At 37.4% G+C, this 18,705-nt stretch overlaps 1 protein-coding gene across 6 annotated transcripts in view; it reads right to left on the reverse strand.

Annotated features, from left to right (window-relative positions):
* Positions 1-18,705, reverse strand: part of PTPN12 (protein tyrosine phosphatase non-receptor type 12) — a 109,876-nt gene that overhangs the window by 62,609 nt on the left and 28,562 nt on the right. For 5 of the 6 annotated variants that reach the window (XM_055283462.2, XM_055283469.2, XM_063641547.1 and 2 more), the window contains exons 2-4: positions 13,334-13,442; positions 2,961-3,037; positions 708-803 (exon numbers count right to left, since the gene is read on the reverse strand). In XM_055283462.2, coding sequence (XP_055139437.1) covers positions 708-803; positions 2,961-3,037; positions 13,334-13,442 — 282 coding nt within the window. Of the gene's footprint in view, positions 1-707; positions 804-2,960; positions 3,038-13,333; positions 13,443-13,895; positions 13,916-18,705 lie in introns of those variants that run through there. The other variant, XM_055283468.2, reaches the window with a different exon arrangement.

Raw genomic sequence — 18,705 nt, forward strand, 5'->3', positions numbered from 1 at the left:
ACAGCAAATATAAATAACTGGAAAATTCCCCCCTTTTATTAATCTTTCAAAGACCAGAGGATGTCATGCTTTAGAATCATTACAATTCCATTAAAAAGCCATAAGACAAAAATGAAAGTTTCACATTACTGATTTTCCACATCCACACAATGGTTAGGTTTCAAGAACACTACAGAGCAGTATAGGGTAGCTCTTTGCAGTATTCTAACTAATTTCTCTGCTTCTAAATCTAAGGGCATATTATTTCCCTTCATCCAAAAGAACAAGAGGGCACTGAATGAACTCCAGGGACGGATGAAATTCTCTTACACTGCATATTTATAGTTTATTTATAGTTATGTGTTTATATACATTTTCCTGAGAAGAGGGACTCAAATGAGTATAACTGTACTATCAAGTATTTTACTGACCTATTAAAGCACGAATCCTTTTCTGCTTTTTATAAGTTGTTTGATAGCTGCATCATTACTTACTGACTTAGGACAAGATTTAAATTATTATCACACCTTCTTCTTAAAATATTTAGCCTAGTTTGTAAAAACTTAATGAGACATCCTAAAAATGGGTCCATCTTTTTAGTAAACATCAGCAATAAGTAAACATAATTATGGATTTTAAAAAAATCCCCTAATTCCTTATTCAGTAAAATATCCTACGACATTACATAAATATTTCTCAAAATTTATTGTGAAAAGTAAATTACTTACCACAACATTATATTCCCATATCATCCTCCAAAAATCTATTACTGTATTTGCTAAAGGTCCTTGAGTTGCTACATATGCTTTTGGCCCATAGACGCCCTAAAAATGGTTAAAAGCAAATTTCACATTTATTTTGATTACCAAAAATATTTCATTACCTAAAATATAAGGTTTCAAATTGTATTAGTAATATTGTTGTTTTAACTTAAACCATTTCCAAATAATGTGTCTTTCATAGTATATTAAAGCATGGCAAAATATATTCAACTCACTTAAGCTTTTGATGACTGCTATTACTTTCGTCTGTTTACTAGATATGGTGCACAGAATAGGTATTTAAGAACCGCCTTATGCTAATTAAAATTACTTACCTAGGCATTAATAACAAAAGCCCTAATACCTACTCAACAAAGCTAACTGGCAGAAATACAGAGCATGCTCTGATTCTAAAACAATACTAAAACTAGTGAAGAGTTCTTTCTTAGTTTCTTCCATAGCTACCTTCCATTATCTATTCAACTCAAAAGTTTATCAAGCATCTACTATACAGGTTTTTAATAATGAACATGAGAATATACCAAACAGAGTCACTGACTAAAATACTAAACTGGCACATAACTGACTCATACAATGAATCAGTGTCATTAAGCATAAGTAAAAACTATAACTTTTAACAAACACCCTTATAAAAGAGTATGAACACTGACAACATCTGAAATAGCAAACTATCAATTTATTAGTTTTTATTTAATGTATTCATTTTGGTTTTAACTTTGTTAAAAAAAGAAATTTTTATTTAAAACCACGACTGCTGAAGATTGACATAGATACTAGTTTTACCACATAAACTTTTTTTTTTTTTGAGACGGAGTCTCACTCTGTCGCCCAGACTGGAGTGCACTGGCACGATCTTGACTCACTGCAACCTCTACGTCCCAGGTTCAGGTGATTCTCCTGCCTCAGTCTCCCGAGAAGCTGGTATTACAGGCATGCGCCACCATGACCGGCTAATTTTTGTATTTTTAGTAGAGACTGGGTTTCCCCATGTTGGCCAGGCTGGTCTCGAACTCCCGACCTCAGGTGATCCACCCGCCTAGGTCTCCCAAAGTGCTGGGATTACGGATGTGAGCCACCGTGCCCGGCCTCACATAAACTTTTATCAGTTAACATTTTTATCAACAAAAACATGAAAATATGTATAAACACCATATATAAAATAAATGAAAATTATACTATCATATCACTTGGAAGATTAAAAACCACAGATTAGCTGATGGAAAAAAAGCCTTTTATTTAAACTGAATCAAGTGGCACTCTGCATCTATCTCTACTGATAACTATAAAGAACTTGACGCTGGGCGCAGTGGCTCACGCCTATAATCCTAGCACCTTGGGAGGCAGACGCGGGTGGATCACAGGTCACCCTCGATCAGGAGATCGAGACCATCCTGGCTAACACGGTGAAACCCCATCTCTACTAAAAATACAAAAATTTAGCTGGACGTGGTGGCGGGCGACTGTAGTCCCAGCTACTCCGGAGGCTGAGGCAGGAGAATGGCGTGAACCCGGGAAGCGGAGCTTGCAGTGAGCCAAGATAGCGCCACTGCATTCCAGCCTGGGCGATAGAGCGAGACTCCATCTCAAAAAAAAAAAAAAAAAAAAGAAAAAAAGAAAAAAAGAACTTGACTGCTTTTCATCAAAGGTTATATAAAAGGGACTATTTAATCTTGAATTTCGGGTTGCCACCTGAAACAGTGACAACTGCCAAAAGTTTTACATTTAAAGCTGTGTTCTAGAATTTTAAATCAGTATTATCCAGTAATCCCACCCCTAGTAATTTATCCTAAGAAATTATTCAAAAGAACAAAGATGTTTATTGCAATATTATCATTTAAAAACTTTGGAAACAACCTATATGGGTCAACAACAGGGAATGATGATGTTCATTTGTGCACACAAACCCAAAGGGATAACTCAGAAAATAATTTAGTAATAGGTAATGACTTCCATGGGAAAGAAGAAATAAAAACGAAAATGTTATCTCTGCAATCATAAAACTAAGTAGAAACTATTTATCTTTAATGAATAAGGAAGCTAGAAGGAAAGCATATAAAAACATTGTGCCAGGGCAGTGGTTTTATTTTTATTTCTTTTGCTATTGGTATCATGTTCGAGCAATTCAAAAAGTTTTTACAAAACTAGTGTGTACAAAGACATTAATACGGCAGAGAAACACCATTTAAAATTAGTACATACCTTTATAAAATTTGCATTGATATAGTCTGAATCTTGTGAAGGAGTCTTTAATGTCAATTTAACTCGGCTGTGATCAACTACAAGAAAAAAATTCATAAAATATGTATGGTTGACACACAGGTATTTTCTAATGAAGTGTAAGTAAGGTTAAATAGACAGCTTAAGAACATTTATTTTAAAAAACAATGGATGAAAATGGACTCTAGGTACCAGCAGGGTAATTTCTAACATTACACTGAAAGGAAATAAAATAAATTTTCAGACAACCACCACCTGGCAGGCACCTGTAATCCCAGCTACTTGGGAGGCTGAGGCAGGAGAACCACGTGAACCTGGCTGGGAGGCAGAGGTTGCAGTGAGCCAAGATTGCGCCATTGAACTCTAGCCTGGGTGACAGAGCAAGATTCTGTCTTAGAAACAAAACAAAACAACAACAACAGCAAAAAAAAAAAAAACAAAAAACAACAACAACAACAACAAAAAACAAACAAAACAAAAAAACACCACCACCAGTGACGTAAAGCAGTGTATTAAAGTTGCAATAAGAATCATCTCTGGAACTCTTTTAAAATTCAAATTCCAGGACATTATCTCTGATTTACTACAGCAGAGTCTAGGGTTTCAGCCTCTGCAGCTTTTAACAAACATACCAAGTGGCTGATGAATACTAACCAGTGATACACAAGCCCATATGCTAAAATTCTTATTAAAAAATCTAACTTTCATATTTCACAAGAAACTATAAAAAGTAAATTATAACAAATTAATGAATTGAGATTATATATAAAAAGTGCTCGAATGCTCTTGGCTAATAATAGTTATTATTAGGTAACAGAGTAAAAAAATCTTTACAAAAAAATTTTATGAAGTATATTTTTCTTTTAAGTTTTTATTGATTTTTTTAAAGGAATATGTATAGAATTTTTAAAAATTAGACCTTAAAGAAAGGTATAAAAGGAAAAGTAAGCCTCCCCTGCCCTTCAATTCCAGGGCTCTCTCCCATCAAGATACTATATTAAAGTTTTTTTTCCCATTCCAAATGTACTTATTACACATATATACTTTAAAAAACTACTACACAAATGCAAGCATCCTATACATGCTGTTCTGTATCATTACTTTTCAGTTTATAGTATATCCTGGAACTCTTCCCAAAGCACAAAAAGATTTACTTTATTATTTTTACTATTATTTTAAAATACAGAGACAAGGTCTCACTCTGTCACTCAGGCTGAAGTGCAGTGGTGCGATCATAGCTCATTCAAACCTAAAACTCCTGGGCTACAGATCTTCCTGCCTCAGGCTCCCAAAGTGTTTGGATTACAGGTGTGAACCACTGCACTCAGCTTGCACTAGGCTATCTCACTCTTTTTAGTGTAACAGAGAATTCCATCATGTGAATGTTTCATTCTTTATTTAGCTACTCTACGGATGGGCCATTTTTTTCCTGTTAAAAACATTACTACAATGAACACTAATGTATATATAGCTGTTACAGCATTGCTGTAGGGTAAATTCCTAACAGGGGAATTGCTACTTGCCTTCTAAAAGGTATGTAACAATTTATACAGGGTTATGTAATAAGGGTGACTGGGTGTTACCAAACTTTCCATCACTGACAAACCAAAAAGTAAAAATATCTTGTTTTAATTTCCATTTCTTGAGTTATGAAAAGGATTGTATGTTTTAATATATTTATTGGTTCTGTGTACTTCTTTTTCCATAAACCACTTGTTTATATCCTTTGCCCATTTTTCCACGTCTGTTTTGTCCTACTGATTTTTATGAGATCTATGTAAAAAGAAAAAATCAGCCCTTTGTCACAGGAAGTGCAGTTTTTTCCAGTTTGTGCTGATGTTTAAAACTTTTTATTTAGAACTAATTTTAGATTTATAGAAAAACTGTAAAAATAGTACAGAGAATTCCCATATGCCTCTCACTGAGCTTCCTCTAATAGTAACATCTTATATAACCATAGGACAATGATCAATAATACCACAAAATTAACACTGTTATAAAACTATTAATTAAAGAAGACTATACAAATCAGTGTTTTCTAATCTGTTTTGTCTTTCAAGGATCTCATATTAAATTTAATTTTTAGTGGCCAGGCATAGTGGCTCACCCCTGTAATCCCAGCATTTTGGGAGGCCAAGGTGGGTGGATCACATGAGGTCAGGAGTTTGAGACCAGCCTGGCCAACATGGCGAAACCCCATCTCTACTAAAAATACAAAAAAAATTCGCAGGGCATCGTGAGGCATGCCTGTAATCCCAGCTACTCGGGAGGCTGAGGCGGGAGAATCACTTGAACCCAGGAAGCGGAGGTTGTGGTAAGCCAAGAGATCGTGCCACTGCACTCCAGCCTGGGTGACAGAGTGGGACTCCATCTCAAGATAATAATAATAATAATTTTTATTTCTCCTTAGTCTCCTTCAATCTAAAAAAGTTTCTCTGATTGATTTTTTTAAATGACTGGAATGAAGTTATGAATTTTTGGTAATACCACGGAATGATATTGTGTCCTTCTCAGTACAACACATCAGAGGATACATGATATACATATGCTTTAGTACTTGTGATGTTAACCTTGGTCACTTGGTTAATATGGTATTGCTTGGTTACCAAAAGGGAAAGTTACTGCCTTTCCCTTTTATAATTAGTAAGTATTTGAGGTTAGATGCTTTCAGATTTTGAAATCCTAAAGAAGTAGAATTGCCTGGTATTCATTGTTTCTGGATTAGAAGGGACCATAACATATAACATGTAAAACGCCATTATTATTATCACATTATAATCCCTTCTAATCCATGAATGAGTATCAAAGACAGTAAAAATACAAAAGGAAATACAGAAATGTTAACAGACATGAATAAACTTCTTAGCAAAGTATTAAAGAACAACTAATAGTAACTAATTTATTTTTCATTGGCTCAAATTTTATACATAGCACTAAAGGTCCAGTTCTGCTAATTTAATTGATAAATTTACTTTAAAAAAAGTCTTCTTTAGAAATTTGTAGAAGACACATATAAGGAAGATGTAACTTGCTTCTGGTGAAAATTATTCATCTCCTCACTGTATTCTAAGAAACAGAATATTTACAATATGTTTGTCAATGCTCTGTCATTTATTTCACGCCACCCTACATGTCCCATCCCCCTTTTTATATGCCATTTGGGATAGGAAATACACATACAAAAAAAGCTATGACTCTAGAAAATGAGAATAGAATATTCAGTGGTTAGGATAATGATGGCTGAATAACTACAGGAAGCTTCCTTTTACCATGTTTACCAGTAGTAAGGGTATTACTACAGTTGATTATCCTTATTCATATGGCATATTAGCCTCTATTCAAAGTATCTCAAAGGCAGAATACAATAGTTGGTTTACCACTGGGTCCTCAGTAAAGTTTCTGGTGACTGTAAATCCAAATGAGAATAGTGGCTCCCAAATGATAGTTAGGACTGGTGCCAGGCTGACAACATGCAGGCTGGTAATTTTTTTTTTTTTTTTAATTTTCTAAGATGGAAAATTTTAAGCATACAACAAAATAGAACAGTATAATGAATCTTTGTGTATCCATTACCCAGCTTCATTATCAACATTTTGCCAATCTTATTTCATCTATCCCCAATCATTCAACAGCTGGGGAAAGCAAATCGAAATCCAAGATTTCTGGAGTACTATATCTTGCAGTAAGTTTAATTCAGTAAATTAAAAATGGGGCACAGAAATACCCTTTTTAAAACTCCCCATTTAAATTCCAAAACACAGGCAAATTTGGTAGTCACTGCTTTCTACTATGTACCCACGGCACATTAGATTTAAAAATCAACATTATGCTACTTATACAGCATATCATGTGTATTTTGATTTTTTTTGCATTTTAAATGTGAACTTTAGTATCATTCATTCAATAAATATTTATTGCATGTAATCAGCACAATAATGTTGTTCATATATCCATAGTAAAGTAGTAGCAAGGAAAGGGAGTAAGGAACATCTTGAGGATATCAGCAGTCTTCAGAGGTGTGACAAGCTGGGTCTCAGTGAATGAGAAGTTTGCCAATGATTAAAAAGAAAAAAAAACAGGGCATTATAGACAGCATAATAGGTTCAAAAGTATAGAATTAATAAAAAAATAGCTACCATGGAATGAACGTTTCCTCTAAGCACAGAAGTTTATCCTCACCACACACCCATGGAGATAGAAGTTATTATCGCTATGCACAGACAGAGGTATGCCCAAATCACAAAACTGAGATGGCAGTGACACATTTGAAACTGGGCTCTCTGATTTCAAAGCCAAGGCTCTGGGTCTAAATAAGTACATGTACTGAAGAGGTATGAAGCAACACGGGACTACTGGAAGAAGGAAGAGGTGAGCAACAAGGCTGAAAATGTAGCCGCCTGTTCTCACTCACTTGACCATAGAGCAAAGAAGGGGTGGGCTGGATTGGAGTATGGAACAAATGCATGATTTCAAATAAATGAGTGTATATCCACCCCAGTTCTGTCCACTGAAAAGGCCTAGAAGCAATGACACACCAAACCCTGTTCAATGGTGGGGTCAGTCAGGCTTTCCAGGATTGCTCCCTGCCCTCCCAGCTGGCTTTTCTGCCACATTCCACTGCCACAGCAGACCGGGTGTCCTTCATCTGCCTGCATCTTCTGCAGTTTGTTAAGCGGCACCCTTAGCTCCTGTGACACCTTAGGGAGAAAGCCACAGCACCCATGATTTTGGGCCACCATTAACACCCGGCAAAGTGCCGGGAACTAGAAGTCACGAGAAAGAACTTGGGTGGCTGTTTTAATATTCTTCATTGGTGCTCTTTTTTTTTTTTGAGACGGTGTCCGGCTCTGTCACCCAGGTTGGAGTGCAGTGGCACCATCTTGGCTCACTGCAACCTCTGCCTCCCAGGTTCAAATGATTCTCCTGCCTCAGACCCTCAAGTAGCTGGGACTACAGTCATGTGCCATCATGCCTGGCTAATTTTTGTATTTTTAGTAGAGGCGGGGTTTCACCATATTGGCCAGGCTGGTCTTGATCTCCTGATCTCAAGTGATCTGCCTGCTTCGGCCTCCCAAAGTCCTGGGATTATAGATGTGAGCCACCGCGCCCTGCCAGATTGGTGCTCTTATTAAGCATATTTAGAAATAATCTAAATATCAAAAAAATGAAAACAATTATTCCTCTCCATGGTTTTGCTATCCATCCAAGAGAAACAAAATCGTAGGTCCACACAGAGAGTTGTATGACATGTTCATAGCAGCATTATTCAATATGTTCATCATCCATACAAAGGAATATTATTCAACAACAAAAAGGAATGAACTATCGATGCATGCTACATCATGAATGAATCTTTAAAATGTGTTAACGAGAGGCTGGGCGCGGTGGCTCAAGCCTGTAATCCCAGCACTTTGGGAGGCCGAGGCGGGCGGATCACGAGGTCAGGAGTTCGAGATCAGTCTGGCCAACATAGTGAAACCCTGTATCTACTAAAAATACACAAAAAACTAGCCAGGCGTGGTGGTGTGAGCCTGTAATCCCAGCTACTCAGGAGGCTGAGACAGGAGAATCATGTGAACCTGGGAGGCGGAGGTTGCAGTGAGCCGAGATCGTGCCACTGCACTCCAGCCTGGGCAACAGAATGAGACTTCATCTCAAAAAAAAGTGTTAAAGAAAAGAGCTAGACACAAAAGACTATATATTGTATGATTACATTTATATTTAACTTACAGAAAAGGAAACTTTATACAGACAGAAAGCTGATTAACAGCTGCCCAGGGCTGAAGACTCAGATCTTTTAGGGGTGATGGAAATGTCCTAAAACTAGATTGTATTAATTGTTGCAAAACTCTACAAATTTACTTTAAAAAAAAATCATTGAATTGCACAATTAAAATGGATAAATTTCATGGGTATGTAAATTATACCTCAAACCTGTTTTAAAAATCCTATTTCTGCAAGCACTGCACATGTTAAAACATGCAAAGAAAGTTAGTGAATTAAATTCTTCTCCTTCTTATTTTTTGAGACAGAGTCTCGCTCTGTTACCCAGGCTGGAGTGCAGTGGTGCAATCATAGCTCACTGCAGCCTTGCCCTCCTAGGCTCAAGTGATCCTCCCACATCAGCCTACTGAGTAGCTGGGACCACAGGTGTGCACCATCATGCCCAACAAATCTGTGTGTGTGTGTGTGTCTGTGTGTGTGTGTGCTGAGTTTTGCTACCATCACGCCCAACAAATCTGTGTGTGTGTGTGTGTGTGTGTGTGTGTGTGTGTTGAGTTTTGCTATGTTGCCCAGGCTGGTCTTGAACTCCTGAGCTCAATCTGCCCAGCTTGGCCTCCTAAAGTGCTGGGATTACATGCATGAGCCACTGTGCCCGGGCAATGAATTAAATAGTTATCTAACAGTAAATAAGCACATATCTCTCAGTACAATTACTTTCAATATAAATTTCCAGGCCAGGTGCAGTGGCTCACACCTGTAATCCTAGTACTTTGGGAGGCCGAAGCGGGTGGATCACCTGAGGTCAGGAGTTTGAGACCAGCCTGGCTGACATGGTGAAACCCTGTCTTTACTAAAATTACAAAAAATTAGCTGGGCATGGTGGTGGGCACTTGTAATCCCAGCTACGTGGGAGGCTGAGGCACGAGAATTGCTTGAACCCAGGAGATAGAGGTTGCAGTAAGCTGAGATCCCACACTGCACTCCAGCCAGGGCGGCAGAGTGAGATTCTGTCTCAAAAAAAGAAAAAAAAAATCCCAAATCAAAATAACTAGAAATTTACTGGAGACCTACTTATCAAACTTTGGATAACTTAAAGGAAAAAAGGCACTGTCACTCTGATTACTGCACAGTGATTAACAACTCGAGCTCTTGGGCAAGGTCTCTCAACGCTGACACTCATATATTTTGGCGAGAAGTCTTTGGGGAAGGGGGCTGCATCCTATGCACTGCAGGATGTGTAGCAGTATTCCTAGCCTCTACCTGTTAGATGCCATTAGCAGCCTGTCCACTCCCGTACCCCAGTTGTGACAACCAAATCTCTCCAGACATTGCTAAGTGTCCCTTGAGAGGCAAAATCACCCTAGTGAATGAAGCCTTTAAAACCACCTGGGTTTAAATTCTTGCCCCACAATATTTAACTGTGTGACAAGCTTTTTAACCTCTGTCTCAGTTTCCTGTTCGCAAAATGGCACATAATAGTACTTACCTCAGAGTTTTGCTTTGATGATTATGGTAAATAATCCATTTATCACAGAAATCAGCAAACAATACAAATCAGAACTTTCAGAGGACTAGTTTAACAGTACACCACTAACCTTTCCCACTACCCCAGCCAAAAATGTAAACTTCCCCTTCTATTCTCTGCTTTCTCCCTATCCCTCATTCGAACTATATTCTCAATAACACTAATTACCACCACATGGCAGACCATATATGTTAATATGTATTGTCCATCGCCTTGACTAACATATAAGCTCCACAAGGGCAGGGATTTTTGCCAGTTTGTTTTTTGTTGCATTCCCAGCATACAGTACACCCTCAGAGCTTTCTGTAAAATGAGTAAATGCCAAGGGAGGCGGATGACCCGATGTTAGGAGTTCGAGACCAGCCTGGCCAACATGGTGAAACCCCATCTCTACTAACAATACAAAAATTAGCCAGATGTGGTGGCGGGTGCCTGTAATCCCAGCTACTTGGGAGGCTGAGGCAGGAAAATAGCATGAACCCAGTAGGCAGAGGTTGTAGTGTGTGGAGATCGCACCACTGCACTCCAGCCTGGGCAACAGAGCAAGACACCGTTTCAAAAACAAAGAAAAAAATAAAACATCATATGAAAAGAGAAACCCACGGCTACATGACAGAAAAAAAAAGTGGACAGGCTAACTCTTTGAATGTGTGCATGAATAATTCCAGAGCAATGTAGGATCACCTTAAGATTATCTTGCTTAATACAAAGTATCCAGAAAGCCATGTCATCCCCTGTTCTGAGGCAGACTGGTGCTATGGTCTGAATATGTGTCCCTCCCAAATTCGTAAGTTAAAACATAAACTCCAGTGCAACAGTATTAAGCGGTAGGGCCTTTAGGAGATGAGTAGGTCATGCCTTGTGAATGGGATTATCAGCCTTTACTAAAGAGGCCCGAGAGAGCTTGTTTGCCCCTTCCACCATGTGAGGTGCAGTGAGAAGGCACCATCTGTGAGCTAGAATGACCCTTCACCAGACAGCATATCTGCTGGTGCCTTCATCTTGGACTTCCCAGTCTCTAGAATTTGAAGATACAAATGTCTGTTATTAATAAGCCACCCTGTTCATGGTATTTCTGTAATAACAGCCTGAAAACATTAAGACAACAGGTGAGAAAAGTGGAGTGTATTTTGCAAAAGCTTAATGATTGGTTACTATGTGCTAGGTACACTGTTTTTTTTTGTTTTGTTTTGTTTTTTGAGATAGAGTCTTACTCTGTCGCCCAGGCTGGAGTGCAATGGCACAATCTCGGCTCACGGCAACCTCCACCTCCTGGGTTCAGGCAATTCTCCTGCCTCAGCCTCCTGAGTAGCTGGAATTACAGGCACATGCCACCACGTCTGGCTAATTTTTGTATTTTTGGTAGAGATGGGGTTTCACCATGTTGGTCAGGCTGGTCTCGCAACTCCTGACCTCGTGATCCACCAGTCTCGGCCTCCCAAAGTGCTGGGATTATAGGCGTGAGCCACCGCACCCAGCCACCGGGTACACTTTTAAGCATTTAATATTAACCTGTCTATTGTGCAAATAATCCTAAAAAGTATTATTATAATCTCCATTTTAAGGATGACAAAACCAAGGCACAGAGAGGATCAGTCCAAGGTCATATAGCTAGCAACTGGTGGAGTCAGGATTTCAACTTCCAGAATCAAAACGCTTTACCATTATGTTATGTTGCCACTTGTTAATCCTGCCAACACAGGCTATCCACACATCCCACAGCTGATAATAATGTAGAATAACAAAAGGATGAAGGATTAAATTGAGGCAAAGAAGTTAGTGGAGAAAAGAGGGAAAGAGATGAGAGGGAAGAGGTGTTTTAAAAGAGTTATCATGGAAGAAGAAAATTTCAAAAATAGGGATTGATCAATGGCATCAAAATAGTTCAACATTCTTGAATAATCAATATTCTTCCTGTTAGAATAAACAATAAAAAAAGACCACCACATCTGGCAGTTAAGAAGCCACTGGGCCCTGGGCAACATGGTGAAACCCTGTCTACTAAAATACAAAAAATTAGCTGGGTGTGGTAGCAGGCACCTGTATTAGAGCTGTCCCAGCTCTCAGGAGGCTGAGGCACAAGAATCGCTTGAACCTGGGAGGCGGAGGTTGCAGTGAGCCAAGATCCCACCACCACACTCCAGCCTGGGCTACAGAGCAAGACTCTGTCACACACACACACACACACACACACACACACACACACAAAGTCACCAAGAACTTTAAGGGCATTTTAGACAGAACAACCTTTAAGACTGAATAAGAATTGAGGAAATGATGTAATGGGATGTAGATATTTCAAAATACTTATGAAGAAAGAAAAACGACTGGTAGCTTTAAAAGATAGCAAGTATGACGTATAGCTTTTATTGGATAAAGTGATGGCACACCTTAAGTATACTTTCAGAGTTAAAGTTATTTTGCCAGAAAACTGTGCTATTTAAGAATACAGACAGGGCGCAGTGGCTCACACCTGTAATCGCAACACTTTGGGAGGCTGAGGTGGGAGGATCACATGAGCTCAGGAGTTTGAGACCAGCCTGGGGAACACAGTGAGAACCTCCACCTCCACCTCTAAACAAACAAATAAATAAATAAAATATTATTAGAATGTAATGCAATCAGTCTAAGACATATACTTAGAAACACATATTCAGACTGCTGAGAATAGTAGACAGATGTTTGAGTCATCCTATGCTTCATTTTCTCATGCTTAATTAATCAATTAAGGTTCTTGTGTATAGATACATGAAAAATCAACATTGTTAGCATTTTATAAAATGTATTCAGTTGTCTTTATTATTTTAATGAAATAACGTCTTTGAACAGAGAGTTGACAAAAGATATTTTCACTTGGATTTACAGTATTTAAAAGTAATTTAGTATTAGAGCAACTGTGATACTTAAAGGAAAAAAATTAAACAAAAACTAGGATCAGAAGGAAAAACAAAAAGCACAATTACGAATTAGTATCTTTTCGTGTACTTTGAAAGATAGGTTAATTACTACTTCCTGAACAGTGAAACTCAGGAAGAATAAAACTAGTTAGGTTACAAAAGGCTAATTAGCATTTCTATGTATTTTATCAAGGGCATTTCCAACTTACATGGCAGTATGTCCTTGTATCTGTTCTTTTTAACATTTTCTTCTTTTTCTCCAGTGGCTGTGGGATATATCTTTTCTGTTCTATATTTGGTAGACAATCTTCTTAACCGCTTAAAATACAAAAAGTAAAAATTAAAGTTTAGAGAAACAGTGATATTTTAAAATTTTTAATGAAATCTGGTGACCCCAATTCCTCACAACTCATTTTCCTGTCTCTTAGCTCTTAATTTCCCCATCCTTTAATATTAACCCCAAGGATAATTTCTTTTATAGCATAAGTGCAAACATAAGATTCATATTTATTTCACATGAGCAGCAAAGAGGGAAAACACAATAAAATAATTTAAAGATATCATTAATAAGCTGAGTCAGAATATTTAACTCAGTCTTTAACATATTTGAGTAATTTCAGTATTTCAACTAAGGGTCACAATAACCAAGTTTTAAAATCATGCCTAAAAGAATTACGTACAGGTTTCTTTATTTCTTCTCTCAATAAACCATGAGCACGTACCCATGATGTGCCAGGCTTTCTCCCAAGGCATAAGCTAATAATTACTTACAAGACACTGCAAAACAAAGTTCTTTCATATTGAATTGGAAATGTCCAACAAAGACCAATTCTGCTTATTCACTGCATTACAGAAGTAGTTTGTGGGTTACTGACAAATTCTTACCACATATGGCAGTAGGGATGTTCTTTGGGCTGGAATAGTTCTGCGTGTCAGTAATACACTTCCTGCTTTCAGAAGCACTGAAAGTCAGTATTGTGAATTGTTCAAATTCTACACAACTACATTGCTGAAATTTAATTTCAAAGGAACTTTCTTTCAGGCCTCAAGACATATTGAAAGCATTCTGGTTTTACCATTCAACAAATTATTAAATACAAATAAGATGAAAAATAAATCTGATAAAATTTAACTTTCTCACTACTCTATTTTTGCTACTTGTGATACTGATATTTAAGGAACTGAAACTGTCTATAAACCTTTTCTTTTTCTTTGAAAAACTACTAAATTTTACCATCACAATACTAGAGACCTACAACAGGAATACATTTTTTTCTTTATGATGATTTACTAGAATCTTATTCTGCACTGGCACAATGTCAAAGTAAAATTCCCCACATTTATGATGCTATTTCTTGTGATTTCCTGTGGTAATAGAGTTCTCCAAATAAATACATGTGTCAGAGGAAAAACTGTATTCAAAAGTAAGTGGGGGCCAAGCATGGTGGCTCACACTTGTAATCCTAGCACTTTGAGAGGACTGCTTGAAGCCAGGAGTCAAGACCAGCCTGCTTAACAATGCAAGACCCTGTCTCTGAATTGTACTTCTACAACTTTGTCCTCCAGATAAAAATGGGACACACATGAAATGATTTATATTCAAAGTTACATATCACAGCACTTTTTTTGTTTGTTTTGAGACAGGATCTCGCTCTGCTGCCCAGGCTGGAGTGCAGTGGTCCGATCTCAGCCCACTGCTACCTCGGCTTCCCGGGTTCAAGCAATTCTTGGGCCTCAGCCTCCTGAGTAGCTGGAATTACAGATGCGTACCACCAGGTCCAGCTAATTTTTGTGTTTTTAGTAGAGACAGCGTTTCACTATGTTATCCAGGCTGGTCTTGAACTCCTGACCTTAGGTGATCCACCCGCCTCAGCCTTCCAAAGTGCTGAGATTACAGGTGTGAGCCACGCGCCCAACCACTGCAGCATTGTTAGTAACAGCAAAATACTACAAACAATCAAAGAAACCTCTTAATAGAAAACTGGCTAAATGTTTTATTCATACCATCAAATATGAGAGAGCTGAAAAACAAATGAGTTAGCTTTTTATATATAGTAAGATGACAATATCTGAAAAATACATATTAAGCATAACTGTAAAAAGCAGGAAACATAATAGTGTACATTATATACACAGTGTAGTATGTATATATGTAATATATTACTATTGGTGTTAAAAAGAAATAAAAACATTTGTATTTGCTTGTACATATGTATATATCATCTCTGGAAGAAAAACTATTAACAAAGTACGTGTCTGTGGGGAAGGGAAACGGGTACCTAAGGGAAACGGATGGGAATGAGACATTACTATTATGTCTTTTCACATCTTTTGGATTGTATGACTGTATTGCCTGTTCAAAAAATTGAACGTAAATAAAAAACAAAAGTAGAAAAGATTGTTTATGATGTCGTTACTCCATATTAACAAAGATCCTCATGGTTACTTATATACACACCTTGCACATTTAATTAGAATGTATTTTCTTTGCTCAAAGATTAAGCATCTGAAAAGATGTATTTTTAGATATTTATAGTATCAGTGCATTTCAAAATATTATATTTGAATCTGACTTAGAGAAGGATATCAACTTAAATAGTTGCAGAAACACAGAGGGGAAAGGAATATATCTTAGGTCAATGTCAGTGAGAAAAAATATAAGTACAAAGAGTGGTTGAGTTTAATTATAAAATGTGAATGTACCTCAGGAATGCCTGGTACAATCACTCTAAGCTTTTTCTTTTTCATTCATTCACAGACGGAGTCTCACTCTGTTGTCTAAACTGGAATGCAGTGGCATGATCATGGCTCACCACAGCTTCAAATTCCCGTGTTCAAATGATCCTCCTGCCTCAGCCTCCAAAGTGACTGGAACCACAGGCTCATGTCACCACGCCCAGCTAATTATTATTACTATTTTTTGTAGGGCTGGGGTCTCCCCATGTATGTTGCAGAGGTTGGTCTCGAACTCCTGGGCTCCGGGAATCCTCCTGCCTCAACGTTCCAAAGTGCTGGGGAATACAAGTGTGAGCCACCATGCCTGGCCCACTCCAAACTTTTCTTCTTTTACATGACAAATTATGTTATTGAGAAATGTGCAAAACAAAGCTTTTATGTGAAATGACTTTACATTTCTCATAATGAACCTTGAGAACTTTCGTGCCCAAATACTTATCTAATTTAAGTTTGGATTTTCATTTATCCAGTTTTCTTAAAGCCTAGCACGCCATTTCTTAAAATGCTTTCTATATTAAAGTTTAAAATGGAGAATGCTCTATTAAAAATCTACAAAAGTAATGTTCTTAGCAATTTTCATGCCCATCAGAGATACAAAGTGGTCCATAAAGTAAAAACTTTGTTTTGTACTTTAAAAAGGTATCTTCAAGTTGGAACTTATGTCCCACCAAAAAATGTCAGCTTTATAGTAAGCTACATAAATTAAAATTCTGGATCTGGTACTTTCTTAGCTGTGTGACAATTAACATATTTAACCTCTCTGTGTATCATCTATAAAACTGAGATAATAACCTTCACTCAGCAAAAGGTCTGGTACACAAAAAGGCTCAATAAATGTAAACTATTATTATTGAACTAATTACTGGAACTCTTTAAATGTTGTTACTTCAGATTTATTTCTTTAAAACCTTTCCCAGACCAAAGATCAGAAAGAGTTGCATATTCCAGGTCAATTTATCTGCCTGAAATTGCAAAGCAGTTTGTCAAATTTGAGTGTGCTTCAGAATCACCTGGAGGGCCACATTGCTGGGCCTCATCCCAACAGTTTCTGATTCAGTAGGTCTGAGGTGGTAATTGCCTGATAATTTGCCTTTTTAAAAGTTGCTAAGATTCTATTAAAAAAAAATCCCATGATAATCATTTTTCTGTGTCTTTGTGTATGCTTTTTCTTTGCTTGTTGGTGGTCTCCCCACTTGCACACCTCCAAATCTTACTTATCTTTTAATTTTAAGCCCTAGCTCCTACAGTTTCTGATGCCCTTCATCCAGACATAATCTTCCCCTCTGAATTGTTTTACCTTTATATGTACTCTTAGAACACTTACATTTCTTACTCTTATGATAAATATATAAAGAGGATACATCTTATTTACCCTGTTAAACAATAAACTCTGCAGGTACAAAATTACCGCCAGACTAAGAGCTGATCAGGCCTAGAGCAGGTTTTTTTTTTTTTTTTTTTAAACACAGCAACATTAATGTCTACATAGCTCTTGAATAGAAGTAGCACCAAAGTTCATTTAAACTCTACGAAACAGAAAGTAACCACACATATAATTTCATTTTAACTTCCTGACCACTATTCTATTGTCTCTGATGAAGCTATTACTAGGAAAGAAACAAAAAAATTCTGTATTATTGAGAAACATGATATACTAAGAAACCTTATTCATAGACTGTATGAGAATAGCACTAAACACTAATAAAATAATTCATTTATTATGTAATTTAATTATTTCATATAATCCTAAAGCAAGAAAGAATTTTTAATCATTTACTGTATTAACTGGGCAAAAATATAGCTAAATGATGTCTGCATTAAGTTATAGGTACCCACCACACCCTTTATCACGTGTGACTTTTTTAAAAAAAGCTAAGCAAACAAACAAATCCTTTAAGAAAGCATTTGCAATTAAGTCTACCCTAAAGATCTTTACTGAGGCAGGGACTCACTCTGTTGCCCAGGCTGGAATGCAGTGGTGCAATCACAGCTCACTGCAGTCTTAAACTCCTGGGCTCAGGTGATTCTCCCACCTCAGCATCCCTTATCGAGTAGCTGGGACTATAGGCACGCACCGCCATGCCTGGCTAATTGTTTGTATTTTTTGTAGAGATGGGGTTTCGCCACGTTGTCCAGGCTGGTCTCGAACTCCTGGACTGAAGCCATCTGCCCACCTTAGCCTCCCAAAGTGCTGGGATTACAGCCATAAGCCACTGCGCCAGCCTACCCCAGAGGTCTTTAAAAAGTCACATAAATGAATTCCAAAAATAACTGCACTCCTTTATTACTGTTCTAAAAAGTCAAGTCTGACCATTTTAGTCCCACATTTAAAAACTCTCCTATGTGTCTATCATCTCTAACATAAACTATCGAATCTTTAATTATAAGATATGTTGAATGTCGCCTGTCCAATTTTCTAGCCTCTTTTTATAATGCTCTTATTAGAGTTTGATGCTTCAGTCATATAGAATTACTCACCACCACTACTACTAGCAGTAACCCTCCACTTCTTAAATATCAAAGTTGCACAATTTTTGCTCTTACTGGTGAGCAGGGCTCTGGCTAAAGTGTTATTTCCTTTTTGAAGACGTTCTTGAACCTTCCCTCCTTTACTGCTCCTCAGCCTTCTGCAATGAGTCCATAACACATTGTTCCATTGCCACTTGTGAAAAGTATTTCCTAAGTATTTCAGTACTTATCTGTCTTGTCCACTAATCTATAAAACTGAAGGCAGAGATTAGACTATCTTATTGGACTTTATAGACCAATAGCTAATGCAAAGCAAAACTCTCATTACAAATTGAAGAATTATTTACTGAGCCTTCTCAGACAAGTCAGAGAAACA

Source organism: Symphalangus syndactylus, chromosome 6, assembly GCF_028878055.3.
Source record: "Symphalangus syndactylus isolate Jambi chromosome 6, NHGRI_mSymSyn1-v2.1_pri, whole genome shotgun sequence".
Taxonomy (NCBI): Eukaryota; Metazoa; Chordata; class Mammalia; order Primates; family Hylobatidae; genus Symphalangus; species Symphalangus syndactylus.